We start from the raw sequence: 18,447 nt of genomic DNA, 5'->3' as shown, positions 1-18,447 counted from the left end.
ACTTTATGGTAGAGAGGCCAGACGGAAGCCACTCCTCAGTAAAAGGTACATGACATTCCGCTTGGAGTTTGCCAAAAGCACCAAAAGACTCTCAGACCATGGGAAACAAGATTTTCTGGTCTGATGAAACCAAGATTGAACTCTTTGGCTTGAATGCCAAGCGTCACATCCCTACGTTGAAACCTTGCACCATCCCTACGGTGAATCGTGGTGGCAGCATCATGCTGTGAGGATGTTTTTCAGCAGCATGGACTGGGAGACTTGTCAGGATCGAGGCAAAGATGAACAGAGCAAAGTACGAAGAGATCCTTGATAATCTGCTCCAGATTGCTCAGGACCTCAGACTGGGGCGAAGGTTCACCTTCCAACAGGACAACAACCCTAAGCATACAGCCAAGACATCGCAGGAGGGGCTTTGGGACAAGTCTCTGAATGTCCTTGAGTGTCCCAGCCAGAGCCTGCTGATCGAGCATCTCTGGAGCGACCTGAAAATAGCCTTGTAGCAATGCTCCCCATCAACCTGACAGAGCTTGAGAGGATCCGCAAACAGCAATGGGAGAAACTCCCCAACGACAGGTGTGCCAAGCTTGTAGGGTCATTCCCAAGAAGACTCAAGGCTGTAATCGCTGCCAAAGGTAATGCAACAAAGTGCTGAGTAAAAGGTTTGAATACTTATGTAAATGTGATATTTCATATTTTTACTTTGTCATTATGGGGTATTTTGTGTAGATTGATGTGGAAAAATAACAATTTAATCAATTTTATAAGGCTGTAACGTAACAAAATGTGGAAAAAGTCAAGGGGTCTGAATACTTTCCGAATGCACTGTATGCTTTTTATTTAATTGTATTTACTGTACTACTCAGTAGTGGCCCAATCCTAACTGGAGATGTGTGTAACTATTTTGTGTAACTGACAGTCAATCTCTCACTGTCAATGGGAGATTTGAGTGAAAATTACAGATGCACTTTGTCATTACATAGATACTGCAATTCTCATTTCGGGACTAACCCTAACACATCGATACCAATGGGGAGACTAAGTGAAAATTCTACTTAAATTTAAGCAAGGATTTGTCCCTTAGAGTAATGTACTTGAGACTAGATGGAAGCTAAACCCTCCTGTAGCATAGGCAGCAGCACTGAGGGGGAAGTCCTAACTTCAACGCCAGTTGAAATATCTCTCGTATATGACAGAGTGGAAGTTAGGATTTGCTCCTTAGAGTTACTTATTTTTTTCCCCAGATGGATGCGGTGGTTGCTCTATCACAGAGCAAAGCTACCAAGCAGGACACCAGAGCTGGACCTGTGGCAGAGAAATACCGCAGGGTTGGTCTGGTTTTTCTCCTAACTGATAGTTGTGGTAGTACAACGGATAGCAGTTTTTCATTTATAATCGTACTAGTAGCTGTAGCAATAGTAGTAGTAAGTAAGTTCTAGGTAGCCTTCTCTGTGCCAGAAAGGCTCCTGTCCTCTGGGCCAATCTCCTGTTTCTGTAGCGTGCATCAGCTTTATGTACAAGTACACCGCCTGGACAGTACGCTCCTAATAGTAGTGACATTGCGCTATTCCAACAATAATAATATTGGAGTAATTATTAGTTAGCCGGCAATAACCGGCTTTTGGCCCCCAAAAAATAAATGAAAAGCCGACAAATAGAACTGTTGCCGGCCAAAATGACTGGGAGGAAGAAAATCCCATTGCAAAATAATGCTTTTTATTCATTAATGGAAATCGATACACCGTGATCCATTGGATGCTAAAGAAATGAGCGCATGGAAGTCATAGCCTATAGGCCAATGGAGCATTAGTTCTGTAACTTTAATTGCTCTTTCATACTGAGGATTGGTGATTATCAAAAGGGAGACTGTTGGATTTTTTTTTCAAATAGATTACGGTGAGAGACTATAGATTTAATATATTATAATTTGCCTCACAACTGGCGCAGCGGTCTAAGGCACTGCATTGCAGTGCTTGAGGCGTCACTACAGCCCTGGGTTCGATCCCAGGCTGTGTCACAACTGGCCGTGACCGGTAGTCCCGTAGGGCTGCGCGCAGCGTCATTAGGGGAAGGTTTAGCAGGGGGGGGCTTTACCTGGTTCATCGTGCTCTAGTGACTCCTTGTGGTGGGCTGTGCGCCTTCAGGCTGACCTCGGTAGTCAGTTGAACGGTGTTTCCTCATTGGTGCGGCTGGCTTCTGTGTTAAGCGGGCGGGTGTTAAGAAGCGCAGTTTGGCGGGTCATGTTTCGGAGGACGCATGACTCGACCATCGCCTCTCCCGAGCTCGTTGGGGAGTTGCAGCGATAAGACCAGATCGCAATTGGATATCACAAAATTGGGGAGAAAAGGGGGTAAAATGCCCCCCCAAAATATACTATGTATATATAATTTTTTTTATATTCTCATTTGCAGTGGATGTAAAAAATAAAATACTAAATCCTACACTTCTATGCGTGCTCAGGCGCTTGCGCTCCCTCGAAATAATCAGGACAGAGAAACAAGACACATGCTCATTGCTTACATGGAGCACTCCAAACAAACAAAAAACAAATCTCGTAAATTATGGTTATGAAATAAACTAAAACGTCTTTCTCACAAGTGTAGCAGGTTGTGAACTCTGCAAACAACGTTTCCACTCAGAGAATGAGAACGATACATGACTGTAATTAATATATGCACTAACAGAAATGTATATAACCAAATGATGGGTACATTTACTACTGGTGACATGTAATGGGGAATTGATATCTAAGGGTAAGCGATTCACACAATGAAACAATGAATGCGCAAGAATTGGCGGAAGACAGCTGAGCCATTCTGGAGAGACTTGCCACCCCTTCTTGTCTTAACATTTTAAATTCTACTCAAGAAAAATTATACTCACACCCCCCTCTAAGTTTAACAGAGATTTGCATCTCTCACATATGGAACCGCTATCAGGTGCGCTGTTTTCCCGCAAATTGCATTTATTGGCTGCTTCCTTACTTGTTCTGTTAAGATGCATTATCACAGGGGGCCTCCCGGGTGGCGCAGTGGTCTAGAGCACTGCATCGCAGTGCTAGCTGCGCCACCAGAGTCTCTGGGTTCGCGCCCAGGCTCTGTCGCAGCCTGCCGCGACCAGGGAGGTCCGTGGGGCGACGCACAATTGGCATAGCGTCGTCCGGGTTAGGGAGGGTTTGGCCGGTAGGGATATCCTTGTCTCATCGCGCTCCAGCGACTCCTGTGGCGGGCCGGGCGCAGTGCGCGCTAACCGAGGGGGGCGGGTGCACGGTGTTTCCTCCGACACATTGGTGCAGCTGGCTTCCGGGTTGGAGGCGCGCTGTGTTAAGAAGCAGTGCGGCTTGGTTGGGTTGTGCTTCGGAGGACGCATGGCTTTCGACCTTAGTCTCTCCCGAGCCCGTACGGGAGTTGTAGCGATGAGACAAGATAGTAATTACTAGCGATTGGATACCACGAAAATTGGGGAGAAAAGGGGATAACATTTTTAAAAAGGAGAAAAAAAAGGGGGAAAAAATATGCATTATCATCATCTAAATCAGATTTGTCATGCTGAGCACCGTGGGTGGACGCCATAATGAGTTATGCACCCAATGCATATGGGTTCAGTAAATTCCTCAAATGGCCGGTAAATTAAAATCTTCCCGTTCAAGTTGTCCGGTGCCACATTTCCCTAACGAAAACCCTGATATATAGCTATGGTTGTAGTAGTAGCATATGTAGTGGTAATTATATAGTCTATCATTATTAGTTGTAGCTGACTAACAAGGAGCAGTAGCAGGAGGTAGTAGCAGTAGTTTAATTATTGTACCGGTACTCGTCTTGCAGCACATCCCAGTGGACAAAGTGGTGGAGATGGTCCAAACTGACCAGGGGGAGGAAGAGAAGCTTCTTGGTACAGTTCCTTCACACTTTATATACTGTATACAATGACTGTGATATCTGGTTGTCCTAACTCAATTGAATGCACTGACTATTTAGTCACTATAGATACGTGTCTGCTTAATGACATGTAATTTAAAAACAAATGTAGATTGGTTGTGACAGTCACTTGGGCATTCACATTTTCTCTGTAATACATCTCCCATAAATGTAACATAAATGTAATGACTGTAAACACACCGTTTATTTCCCTTTACCCTCATTCCATCTAACAGACAGCAGCATTGTCCCTGACTCCCAGCCTACCATGAAAACAGAGAGAACTATGTAAGTACATGGTCTGTCATTCAAATTACAATTGATTTAAAATCTGATTTTGAATCAGACATGTTTACTCATGGAGGAGCTTTTAGACCGTGTGTGTGTGTGTGTGTGTGTGTGTGTGTGTGCGTACAGATTCTCCCACTGGAGGAAAGTGTCTGTATCTGAGATGCTGCTGCCGGTACAGAGATGCTTCCAGAAGGCACTGCCCAAACCAGGTAATCTTCCCCAAGAACTTCCTCCTCCCAATCCCCTACAGTATCCTACAGTTATTTTCACAACATGTACAGGACCTATTTAGTTAAAAAAAAGTTACTTTTAGAATTATAAAAATGTTGGTAGGAATACAGTATGTAACTGAATTTAGATTTATGAGCATTTATGAGTAGGTAGTTAGGTAAGCTTTAGTAATCGCCTTACTAAATCCACACTCATCAAAAGACTCATAACAGCTGCTGCTATTACTGAAATGTCTCATGAGAACCATGCATGCACAGTGTCTCCAATAGACCTTATTCACGCTGCGGCCATTGTTGATTGACCGACCATGTTCAGCTTTTGCGGTGGTGTTCAAATGTAGGCTAAGTCGTTTTTGTTCTTCTTAAAATGATCACAAGTATTGCATCGTACGTAGGCTACATCTTTGAAAACAGAAGTCTACTTAACCATTTTTTTTTAAAACCCAAAATGGATTTCTGTTTTTTCATTGAAAAGTGTTTATTGTTCTCTTGGTCTTCGTCAGAGCTTTTAAACTAAATTAAAATATATATATATTTCTGCATGTGTCAGCACAGGGGACTCTGGATGTGGCTGCGTTATTGATGTCATGTTAATCAGGTCTTTTGATTTGAACTAGGGCTGGGCGATATAGCCCAAATATATTACAGTATTTAATGTTTTTTAATAATAAAAGTTACATATTTGCTTTATCAAATCAAATACATTTTATTGGCCACATACACGTGTTTAGCAGATGTTATTGCGAGTGTAGCGAAATGCTTGTGCTTCTAGCTCCAAAGTGCAGTAATATCTAACAATTACACAACATATACCTAATACACACAAATCTAGTACAGGAGTGGAATTAAGAATATAAAAATATATGGACGAGCAATGTTAGAGCGGCATAGAATAAGATACAGTAGAATAGTATACAGCAGTGGCGTGCCGTGGGCCTGGGGCCTAGGCCTTCAGTGAGGTACTACACAGTCCCACCCGAATTAATCCACCTCTTATTACCATCATTATGCCATGGCTCTAGACACTATACATTTAGACAGAAACGCAGTATAACCAGGCGTTGCGTCACCTTGAAATTGACAAATTGACATTTTTGGGTAAACAGTGTTTAACAGACAACTCAAGTTTGCAAAGCCAGTGTGGCTCCAAACACCAAATCGATCACTTGCAAATAATAGGCATTCCCAGCAGTACAGTTTGCAGTGCTTCTCGGAGCCTGTGAGCAATTGACAGCGCTCGTAGTTGAAACTTTGAAAGTGGCGAGCGAACGAACCCCTTTCCCGCCTGTGACAGGCTTTGTGGCGTCGGGCGACCTCTCCTTACAATGTCTAACTTTTCTTGAAAAGTTCGTCTTGAGAATGGCGTTATAATTATATCCTCGACCAAATCGATATCTTCTCCTTCCGCCATTGTGGGTTGAAAAAACAGCTTAGTAGAACGCGAATTAATTCGTTTATCAAATTCAGTTTCCTAGATCTGCATAGACCTGCCCATAGGACCTGCCTCTCAATATTGGTAATCCAATCAAAAGACGTGGACGCACTACGCCTGCTAGCTGGCTCCTGTGTAACACTGGAGCCAGCCAGCAGGCGTACAATAGCCAACTCTAAAGCTGATTGGTTGACACAATTTTAATTTCCATTCACTTTAAGCTACAAGCGCCCGCACTGTTGATTCTGAAGGCCTGAGGGCAGATTTTAGACCCCTGGCAACACATGATGGCTGAATATGATTGGATAAAAGATCTAACATAAAGACCAGCCCTCCAAATCTCAACCTGGGGCTGGAAGCAGTGCAACCAAGAGGAAAGCTATGAAATGAAGAGTATAACTCTTACTCTGGGGAATAATTTAATACATATTTGTGGGAAAATATATTTAAAAAATATATATATTCTGATGATGTTTAGGCCAGCAGAGAAGGCCTTGCAGGCCCTGACGGCCCACCACTGGTATACAGTATATACATATGAGATAATGGTAATGGATAAGGGTAATGCAAGATATGTAAACATTATTAAAGTGACTAGTGTTCCATTTATTAAAGTGGCCAGTGATTTCAAGTCTATGTATATAGGCAGCAGCCTCTATGTGCTGGTGATGGCTATTTAACATTCTAATGGCCTTGAGATAGAGACTGAAAAACAGCTTCTCGGTCCAGCTTTGATGCATCTGTACTGACCTCACCTTCTGGTTGATAGCAGGGTGAACAGGCAGTGGCTCAGGTGGTTGTTGTCCTTGATGATCTTTCTGGCCTTCCTGTGACATTGGGTGCTGTTGGTGACCTGAGGGGCAGGTAGTTTGCCCCCAGTGATGCGTTGGGCAGACCGCACCACCCTCTGGATTGCGGCTGGTGCAGTTGCCGTACCAAGCGGTGATACAGCCTGACAGGATAGTCTCGATTGTGCATCTGTAAAAGTTTGAGGGTTTTAGGTGACAAGCCAAATTTCTTCAGCCTCCTGAGGTTGAAGAGGCGCTGTTATGCCTTCTTCACCATACTGTCTGTGAGTGGACCGTTTCAGTTTGTCAGTGATGTGTATGCCGAGGAACTTGGAGCATTCCACTTTCTGCACTGTAGTCTCGTCGATGTGGATAGGGAGGTGCTCCCTCTGCTGTTTCCTGAAGTCCACAATCATCTCCTTTGTTGACGTTGAGTGAGAGTTTATTTTCCTAGCACCACACTCACAGAGCCCTCACCTCCTCCCTGTAGGCTGTCTCGTCATTGTTGGTAATCAATTCTACTACTGTTGTGTCATCTGCAAACTTGATGATTTGAGTTGGAGGTGTGCTTGGCCACATAGGTCATGGGTGAACAGGGACTACAGGAGGGGACTGAGCACGCACTCAGCGAAGTGGAGGTGTAGTTTCCTACCTTCACCACCTACCTTCACCACCTGGACTTCGCGTCAGGAAGTCCAAGACCCAGTTGCATAGGGCGAGGTTCAGACCCAGGGCCTTGACCTTAATGATGAGCTTGGAGGGTACTATGGTGTTGAACGCTGAGCTATAGTCAATGAACAGCATTCTTACATATGTATTCCTCTTGTCTAGATGGGATAGGGCAGTGTGATGGCGATTGCATCGTCTGTGGATCTATTGGGGCAGTAAGCAAATTGAAGTGGGTCTAGGGTGACAGTAAGGTAGAGGTGATATGATCCTTGACTAGTCTCTCAAAGTACTTCATGATGACAAAAGTGAGTGCTACGCGGCGATAGTCATTTAGTTCAGTGACCTTTGCTTTCTTGGGTACAGGAACATCTTGAAGCATGTGGGGACAGCAGACTGGGATAGGGAGAGATTGAATATGTCTGAGGCAGCTAGGGATGCCGTCTGGGCCGTTAGCCTGGTGAGGGTTAACGCACTTAAATGTCTTACTCACGTCGGCCACGGAGAAGGCGAGCCCACAGTCCTTGGTAGTGTGCCGCGTCGGTGGCACTATGTTATCCTCAAAGCGGGCAAAGAAGGTGTTTAGCTTGTCTGGAAGCAAGACTTGTGTCCACGGCTAGTTTTCCTTTTGTTTTCCTTTTGTAGTCCATGATTGTCTGTAGACCCTGCCACATACGTCTCGTGTCTGAGCTGTTGAATTGCGACTCCACTTTGTCTCTATACTGATGTTTTGCCTGTTTGATTGCCTTGCGGAGGGAATAACTACACTGTTTGTATTCTGCCATATTCCCAGTCACCTTTCCATGGTTAAATGTGGTGGTTCACGCTTTTAGTTTTGCACAAATGCTGCCATCTATCCACGGTTTCTGGTAAGGGTAGGTTTTAATAGTCACAGTGGGTACAACCTCTCCTATACACTTCCTGATAAACTCAGTCACCAAATCAGTGTATTCGTCAATGTTATTCTCGGAAGCTACCCGGGAACATATCCTAGTCCGTGTGATCAAAACAATCTTGAAGCGTGGATTCCGATTGGTTAGACCAGCGTTGAATAGTCCTTAGCACGGGTACTTCCTGTTTGATTTTCTGCCTATAGGAAGGGAGGAGCAAAATGGAGTCGTGGTCAGATTTGCCGAAAGGAGGGCTGGGGAGGGCTTTATAGGCATCCTGGAAGTTGGAGTAACAGTGGTCAAGTGTTTTGGCAGCGAGAGTACTACAGTCGATATGTTGATAGAACTATGGCATCCCTTTTCTCAAATGTGCTTTGTTTAAATCCCCAGCTACAATAAATGCAGCCTCAGGATATGTTGTTTCCAGTTTGCATAAAGTCCAGTGGAGTTCTTTGAGGGCTGTCGTGGTATCAGCTTGAGGGGGGATATACACGGCTGTAACTATAACCGAAGAGAATTCTCTTGGGATATAATACGGTCGGCATTTGATTGTGAGGTATTCTAGATTGGGTGAACAAAAGTACTTGAGTTCCTGTATGTTATCACAATTACACCATGAGTCGTTAATCATGAAACATGATCGTTAATCATGAAACATGTGTTACCGCTGCTCTGATATCCAATAGTTATTTCTGTATGTAATAACACAAAAACATTTCTGGTCTAACAATGTAAAAAAGAATGCATAAAAATGAGTAGTGCGTGACCCTAGGGTGGTAACACATACATTCTAAGTGATTTCAATGGGTCTTTCTCCATTCTGATTGTTTTATACTGTTCAATTCAACATCAAGCCCCCCGAAAATGCAGCATTTATAAATTTCTGCATTTCCTGCACTCATTTGAGATCATTTCCACACTGCCACGTAGGGTTGCACAATATGGGCAAACAATCTAGGCCTTATTTTTAACCAAATGTTGCAATTTGACTTGCGATTTAGAGCCTACACCATCACTGGTATTATCAGGCTGTATAGCTAATTATGTTTGTTCTGACTCAGCTAGTTGGCTTGCTAGCTAATAAAAGTACTAACGATTAGAATTAGTGGCTAATAAGATTTAGGCTCAACTTTCTCAGAAAAAACAACCTAGCTGTTTGCAGATGTAAGAAACACAAACAAATAGTGTAGGGTTGTCCCCGACTAAAATTAATCTTGATCAACCAAGAGTCATCTGTTCTTTCAACCAATCGATTGGTCAACATTTTTAAACTTGTATTTTTCCATATATTGACACATCCTGTGTGTTTTAATTTCTGACTGAAAAGTTCTATTACCGAAATCCCTTATTTATATATAGGAAAAACATTCCCTATTCCCTCAACCTTTGCGTGACACATGCATGGATTGCATGCACGTGACCAAAGACCTATTCGCACAGAACTAGTATTACTAGAGAACGTTTTATGTAATTATTACTCCAGAATGTCCAACGATTCAGACAGGATTAGTTTTTTCCCAAACTGCCCCCTGTAATTTTTCCCCCCAATAAATTGACAGTTATGACGGAAGCTTTTTATTCTAGGCGTGAAGATACTGTATTTCAACATGTCCAGGTGATAGAGCCACATTGATAACTCGAGCTTGGTTCCCAAGTTTCTAAACCATACAAAACCATCTTTCCTATAGTGTCGCCATAATATTTGAATTGAGGAAGTGTGGAGGATATTTTAGCGATCCACAGTACGTCCTAATTTCTCACGCAGACTTCAGATGTGAGCTGAACAGTGCAATTGCACTTGAGATGCATTTTAAGGCTATGGATGAGAAAGTTTACTTATTATTTCCAAACGTTTAGGTCAGTTGTATGCTTCTTTGCGATCTATTAACTTCTAACGAGTCAGAAACCCGGATCCGGGAGCACCCCCCACCCCCCACCAGTAAAAAAGCTGAATAGCATAGCTAGCATAGCGTCACAAGTAAATAGTAGCATCTAAATATCATTCAATCACAAGTCCAAGATACCAGATGAAAGATCCACTTCTTGTGAATCCAGCAATCATTTCTGATTTTTTAAATGTTTTACAGGGAAGACACAATATGTAAATCTATTAGCTAACCACGTTAGCAAAAGACACCATTTTTCTTTGTCCACCATTTTTTCTCTCCACCAGTAGCTATCACCAATTCGGCCAAATAAAGATATTGATAGCCACTAACCAAGAAAAAACCTCATCAGATGACAGTCTGATAACATATTTATTGTATAGGATAGTTTTTGTTAGAAAAATGTGCATATTTCAGGTAGAAATCATAGTTTACAATTGCACCCACCATCACAACTCGACTAGAATAAATACAGAGAGCAACGTGTATTACCAATTTACTCATCATAAAACATTTCATAAAAATAGACAAAGCATAGCAATGGAAAGACACAGATCTTGTGAATTCAGACAATATTTCAGATTTTCTAAGCGTTTTACAGCGAAAACACAATAAATCGTTATATTAGCATACCACATGTGCAAACGTTACCCCAGCATGAATCAAAGGCAAGGGGAGCGATAACGTTATGATCACCAAAATATATTAATTTTTTCACTAACCTTCTCAGAATTCTTCCGATGACACTCCTGTAACATCATATTACAAAATACATAGAGTTTGTTCGAAAATGTGCATATTTAGCCACAAAAAAACGTGGTTATACAATGAGAATACTAGCAAAACTGCCCTGAAAATGTCGGGCGCTATATTTGAGAGTGATCTAGTCTAATCGATAGCTAATCATAAACTTGACTAAAAAATACAGGGTTGACAGGAATCGAAAGACAAATTAGTTCTTAATGCAATCGCTGACTTACATTTGTAAAATTATCCTTACTGTGCAATACCGGGTCCGCCAAGCGAAGCTACACATAACAAAATGGCGACATATGCGTTTAAAATTTTTCAACAGAACAGCGATTTATCATCATAAATAGTTCTTACTGTGAGCTGTTCTTCCATCAGTATCTTGGGCAATGTATCCTTTCTTGGGTCTAATCTTCTTTTGGTCGAAAGCTGTCCTCTTGTCCGTCGAAATGCCCACTAACGTTCGACCGGGACCCCGAAACGTGCCCGGTGCTTCAATGTGCATCACAAAGCAATGCCTCAAAATCGTACTAAACGGATATAAATTGCTATAAAACATGACCGGCGATATATAAGTGGCTAAACCAACGCTTGGAAAGAGAGAGAGTCCGACGTCCATCTTGCGTGAGGCGCAGCAGGAAAAGAACGGTACATCCGGTCTTTTCTGTTTTATACTGGCCCTGATTGCGCAATCGACTCCATTCAAATTGTCACCTCTTACTGACATCTAGAGGAAGGCATGGGCAGTGTTTGTATCCTCATAGGATTTACAGGGACTTTAAAACTGACCTGGGACCAGAGGCCAAAATGTCTGAAATCTCACTCCATATCAGGAAAAGTGCTGTAGAATGAGTTCTGTTTCACTCAGAGACATAATTCAAACGGCTATAGAAACTAGTGTTTTCTATCCAATAATAACTAATATGCATATTGTACGAGCAAGAATTGAGTATGAGGCAGTTTAATTTGGAGACGATAAATACTAATGTTGAAACAGCACCCCATATATTGAGAAAAAGTTAACAGCAAGGGTTGCATTAAATAGGCTCAATATTTTTTACTGATGCATTTGGCAATATTCAACATACACACAAAACATATAAACAAAATCATTCACTGTGAAAGTTGATAAGCTATATATGAATGGCCTACATGTAGCCTATGCGCAGCACTAGTTCAATTTATCAAATCAGTTATTGGTTTCTTGCGCAAACCGCGAGCAACACCTGACGTACTCAGACATTTCTCTCAAAACACAGGGATGTCGATTCACACTAGACTAGTATTATCAGAGGACCTTGGAGTTAGCCCAAAAAAACTGTAGGTTTTTCGGCTGGAATTGTTACTCTCCTGCCATGTAAAAATGACTGACATGGCAGACTCGGACAGGACTTAAATGACAGATGTGGTGTTTTGTGCTTGTGCACATAATTACATTACCCAACCTCCCCCAGTAAAACTAATCCTGTCTGAATAGGGCACAATAGGGCCTGACCTATAGCGTATCATAATCACATCAATAAATTGGTTATAACAAACTCTGAACACCGTGTGATGACATGAACAAATTAATGAATGAGTGATTGATACAGTAGCCTATAGAAGTATTGAAATATAGGCCTAAGTTAGTTAAGGTATTAAGACTAAACAAATCAAATTGTATTAGTCACATGCGCCGAATACAAATAGGTGTCGACCTTACAGTGAAATGCTTACTTACAGGCCCCTAACCAACAATGCAGTTTAAAAAATATGAATAAGAATGTGCGGGGGCACCGGTTAGTTAACGTAATATGTACATGTAGGTAGAGTTATTAAAGTGACTATGCATAGATAATAACAGAGTAGCAGCGGTGTAAAAGAGGTGGTGGCAATGGAAATAGTCTGGGTATCCATTTGATTAGATGTTCAGGAGTCTTATGGCTTGGGGGTAGAAGCTGTTTAGAAGCCTCTTGGACCTAGACTTGGCGCTCCGGTACCGCTTGCCGTGCGGTAGCGGAGAGAAAAGACTATGACTAGATGTGCTCTTAGGCCTACAACTTGGTATACTAAGCTGGTATAATAAGCCTGCTAATTATAATGACATTACTTATTATTATAATAATAACAATAAGGCGATCAAGAAAAAGGAATGTTATTATAAATATAATTTGACAATTTGGAATAGTGTAAACACAAAATAAGTAATCAACAATACCAGAGAGGCTGTTCGAACGAGAAAAAAGCCTTAGCCTTTATTACAACAAAGCAAAGATTAAAAACAGCCATATTTGTGAAATTGTTTACTTGTCATGTGATTGCGTGAGGCTTGGTGCTCACGGAATCAGTAGGCTAATAAACAAACTCACAGGCAACAGATATATTGATGATTTATAAAGCCAGGCACATTTAACAGTTAAGCTGTTGATTATAGACCTAATTAAGTTGGGATTTGAGCAACTGCTATCCAACGAGGGAGAATGTGCATTTGTTATAATATTATTTTTATTAGTGTTGCACCATTGTTCTTATGTAATATAACCATATACAATTTCAGTAGCACCTGTCCTAGACAGGTGGACTGTGCCATTCTCACAGCCTCCACAATGGATCAGTCTCCTCAACGCGAATCAGACAGGTGTCTTGTACACAATATTTTTTATATGCAAGTTTATATAACCTACTGCAGGCCTAAAACATGTGGGTTTAACCTTCTGAATTAATGATAGAAGCCTCCTCTTAATAAGTTCAGAGAGACGATTTGTTATCCAACGATTATAAAATGTTATTATTATTAACCCTGCATTATAATTATATATATATTTTTTAAATTAAAAAAAAAACTTTGATATTCTGTTTTTATTTACAGTAGTGATGGACAGTTGGAGGCATGTATTACTGTAGCAAGGTGTAGCCCATCATGCAAACAATGTTTCCATGATGGGCTATTAGCAGGAATATAGACTCTTCATAGCCCGGCTACTGTAGGTGTGAAAATCCGCCCAACTTGCAATGTATTCGATGCTTAAAACTTCTTATGGCTGCAATCCCGGTAATGGGATCGATATGACAAAAACAAAAAAAACGTGCAGGGCGCTATATTCAAAAAACAGAAATCTCATAATTAAAATTCCTCAGACATTCATGTGTCTTATATCATTTTAAAAGGTAATCTTGTTGTTAATCCCACCAAAGTGTCCGATTTCAAATAGGCTTTTCAGCGAAAGCACTACAAACGATTATGTTAGGTCACCACAAAACCACAATAAGCACAGCCATTTCTTCCAGCGAAAGATAGCTTTCACAAAAACCAGAAATAGAGATAAAATTAATCACTAACCTTTGATTATTGTCATCAGATGACACTCATAGGACTTCATGTTACACAATACATGCATATTTTGTTTGATTAAGTTCATATTTATATAAAAAAAAATCTGAGTTTACATTGACGCGTTAGATTCACTAGTTGCAAAAACATCAAGTGACTTTGCATAGCCACATCGTTTCAACAGAAATACTCATCATAAATATAGATGATAATACAAGTTATACACATGGAATTATAGATATACCTCTCCTTAATGCAACCGCTGTGTCAGATTTAAAAAAAACTTTACGGAAAAATAAACCATGCAATAATCTGAGACGGAGCTCAGAACAATAGCCAAATTAGCCGCCATGTTGGACTCAACAGAAACCAGAAAATACATGATAAATGTTTCCTTACCTTTGATGAATTCATCAGAATGCAGTCCTAGGAATCCCAGGTCCACAATAAATGCTTGATTTGTTCGTTAATGTCCGTTATTTATGTCAAATTAGCTACTTTGGTTCGCGGCTTCGGTAAACAATTCCAAAGTCAGAAAGCGCCTCCACTATAACGTGACGAAATGTCCAAAAGTTCCGTAACAGTCAGTAGAAACATGTCAAACGATGTACTGAATCAATCTTTAGAATGTTGTTAACATACATCTTGAATAACGTTCCAACCGGAAAATTAAATTGACTTCAGAAGAGCGGTGGAACGGAGGTCCTCATGTGAAGGCGCATGGTGAATGCGTGATCAGCCCGTGGAAGTGATTACTCATTCCTGTCTCCTTCGGCCCCCCTTCACATTAGATTCATCAGGCAAAGTTCTATTGACTGTTGACATCTAGTGGAAGCCGTAGGAAGTGAAAACTCATCAATATCTCTGTGATTTCAATGAGAGCTTGGTTGAAAATTGGCACCTCCAGAAAAAATACAAACAGAAAGTGGAACTTCAGGTTTTTGCCTGCCATGTGAGTTCTGTTATACACAGACATAATTCAAACAGTTTTAGAAACTTCAGAGTGTTTTCTAATAATAATATGCATATATTAGCAACTGGGAATGAGGTGCAGGCCGTTTAATATGGGCACCTCTGTGCACCTTTCATCCAAGCTACTCAATACTGCCCCTTCAGCCATAAGAAGTTAACCTCTGTGGGATATGTGGGACGCTAGCGTCCCAACTGGCAATTGTCCAGTGAAAATGCAGAGCGCCAAATTCAAATAAATTACTATGAAAATGTAACTTTGATGAAATCACACATTCAATATACCAAATTAAAGCTACACTTATTGTGAATCCAGCCAACGTGTCAGATTTAAAAAATGCTTTACGGCGAAAGCAAATGATGCTATTATCTGAGGATAGTACCCAAGCAAACAAACACAGACCATCATATTTCAACCCTCCAGGCGCGACACAAAACGCATAAATAAAGATATAATTCATGCCTTACCTTTGACGAGCTTCTTCTGTTGGCACTCCAATATGTCCCATAAACATCACAAATGGTCTTTTTGTTCAATTAATTCCTTCGATATATATCCAAAATGTCAATTTATTTGGTGCGTTTGATCCAGAAAAATCACTGGTTCCAACATGACTACAAAATATCTCAGAAGTTACCTGTAAGCTTTGTCCAAACATTTCAAACTACTTTTGTAATACAACTTTAGGTATTTTTAACGTAAATAATCGATAAAATTGAAGACAGGATATACTGTGTTCAATACCGGAGGAAAACAATGTGTAGCTAGCGTTCAGGTCACGCGCCTCTAACAAAGAGTACACTTCCCTCTACCCTCATTCTGAACAGTGTTACTGTATACTGTACAGTATCTGTTTATCAACATCTTTATGCTTTCGTTAATAAAATAACGAGAACAAATACTTTCAAAATGCAGATGTTTATTTCAACTACATTTTAGTTGCACTTCCCCCCCCAGCTCCATGACCACAGGTTAAACCTTGCTGAGATGATCAATGTATTGGTTGCATTGTTGTATCGTCAATTTCTCAAGCCAAAACGTCTTGATGGCCTTCGCCAGTTCATCTTTGCTTGTAGGCTTGGCAGAGTTACGGATTCATGTTTTCAGTTATTGCCAAACAGGTTTGATCGGTTTTAAAATCAGGAGACCTACATGTAGAGATGAAAAATATATTTTTTTAGATATACTGTAGGCGACATGAGTCTCACTAGTGTTTAGTAATGTGCTGTAAGTGTTGTAGGTCTTTTATGCATTTATTTAATCTTTATTTTACTACATAAAGGTCTACTTACTCTGCTGGTGTCTTGACCCAGTTTATGCCCTCATTTGTAATGCAAACCCGGGCGGCAGTGTGTTTTGGGTCATTGTCTGCAATTGGAGAAGAAAAAAAGAAATGTAGCCTAACAGCCAACATTAGGTACAATACTAGAAATATACATGTAAATAGGCTTATACATAACAAAATATTGCTATAATCCTACCTTGAAAGAAATGTGGTGAATTATTGTGGAACACATAGCAGTCCATAAGGTGTAGGCTACAATATTTTATGTATCTTTTGCTTTGTAAATTGCTAAATTAAACATCAAATCAAATTTGGCCTGGTCCCTGGCGAGAAATTACCCCCCACACATGGAGTTTGAGCATGACAATAGACTCTTACCAAGTCCACTAAATGCACTGTTTTCTAACCACATCTGGATGGAATTACTAAGGGAATAAATATCATTGAATAAAGTAGGCTAATGAAGGCTACAAATTGTTACTTACTGAAACTCCCAAAGTCATCCAATTGTTATAATAGGATTTGAAGCAATAGTCTACTCGCGTATGGTCAACTATTTCAGCACCGTTTTGCACTGCTCTGAGACAAGCATGGGGACTGGTCTTGATAAATCAATGAGATTTTTATTTTCACTGAATCTCCATTTAGGGTTTTGGTTAGCCTACAATTAGTGTGTGGAAATGTTAGGATTATTTTTCTCTTCACTCGCAGTCACTTAGTAGCCTACTCCCGACCGGTGACGTTGTACAGCGCGATATTTTCCTAACAGAAACCCTGAGGGTTTCATTTTTTGTTTTTCTTGGAATATAAACACCATAATATTAATCTAATTAATTAAGATGCATTTCTTAAAATCATCCCATATACTATGTTCTTTCAAAAAAAGGTTTTAAATTCTCAAGTAGAGCCAATATTAAAAAAATAAAAATAAATGTCAAATGCTTCTCAAAGATGCCCTCTGGTGGTCAAACTAGCAGTAATGGCAGCAATGGCTGACACTTAAATAACTTGCCATAGGATTCTGCGGCAGCCCGAAAGGTGTGCTGCAGTACGACACAACCTTTAAAGGCAGAACCACTGTAATGTATATACAGTACCAGAAAAAGTTTGGACACAGCTACTCATTCAAGGGGTTCTTTATTTTTACTATTTTCTACATTGTAAAATAATAGTGAAGACATCAGAACTATGAAATAACACATATGGAATCATGTAGTAACCAAAAAAAGTGTTAAATCAAAATAGAAATATATTTTAGATGTTAGATTCTTCGAAGTAGGTACCCTTTGCCTTGATGACAGCTTTGCACACTCTTGGCATTCTCTCAATCAACTTCATGAGGAATACTTTTCCAACAGTCTTGAAGGAATTCCCACGTATCCTGAGCACTTGTTGGCTGCTTTTCCTTCACTCTTCAATCTCAATTTAGGATGTCCATTGCTCGTGTTTCTTGGCCCAAGCAAGTCTCTTTTTGTTATTGGTGTCATTTAGTAGCGGTTTCTGTGCAGCAATTCAACCATGAAGGCCTGATTCACGCAGTCTCCTCTGAACAGTGTTGGGATGTGTCTGTTACTTGAACTCTGAAGCATTTTTTTGGCCTGTAATTTATGAGGCTGGTAACTCTAATGAACTTATCCTTTTGCAGCAGAGGTAACTCTGGTTCTTCCTTTCCTTATGGCGGTCCTCATGAGAGCCAGCTTCATCATAGCACTTGATGGTGTTTGCGACTGCACTTGAAGAAACTTACCAGATTGACTGACCATGTCTTCAGTAATAAATATGTTGAAATGGATCCAAATTCTGTTTCTGTCTTCAGTACTTTTTAAATAGGATAGATGGGCTATGGTATAGGTTGAATGTGGTAGTCTGCCTATAACCAGCCTGAGTAGGCCTATAACTCCATTCCTATTCAGAGTTTAGAGAAATCAATCTAATTGGAAATGAGCCATTATCAGGCTGGTTAATGTGATACATGTCTGTTGAATTTGATAAAATCCACCCGCCTCGGCCCCGCCCTACCTACTCACCCAGT

The 18,447-nt window shown here is 40.7% G+C and overlaps 1 protein-coding gene across 1 annotated transcript in view; it reads left to right on the top strand.

Annotated features, from left to right (window-relative positions):
* LOC139557990 (synaptonemal complex protein 2-like) overlaps positions 1 to 18,447 on the top strand; it is a 32,447-nt gene that overhangs the window by 13,099 nt on the left and 901 nt on the right. The window contains exons 19-22 of the mRNA XM_071373361.1: positions 1,245 to 1,328; positions 3,825 to 3,891; positions 4,154 to 4,205; positions 4,335 to 4,417. Of these exons, the coding sequence (XP_071229462.1) occupies positions 1,245 to 1,328; positions 3,825 to 3,891; positions 4,154 to 4,205; positions 4,335 to 4,417 (286 nt within the window). The remainder of the gene's footprint in view (positions 1 to 1,244; positions 1,329 to 3,824; positions 3,892 to 4,153; positions 4,206 to 4,334; positions 4,418 to 18,447) is intronic.

This window comes from Salvelinus alpinus, chromosome 28 (genome assembly GCF_045679555.1).
Source record: "Salvelinus alpinus chromosome 28, SLU_Salpinus.1, whole genome shotgun sequence".
NCBI lineage: Eukaryota > Metazoa > Chordata > Actinopteri > Salmoniformes > Salmonidae > Salvelinus > Salvelinus alpinus.
Note: the sequence above shows the minus strand (reverse complement) of the source record. Positions and strands in the feature narration are given on the sequence as shown.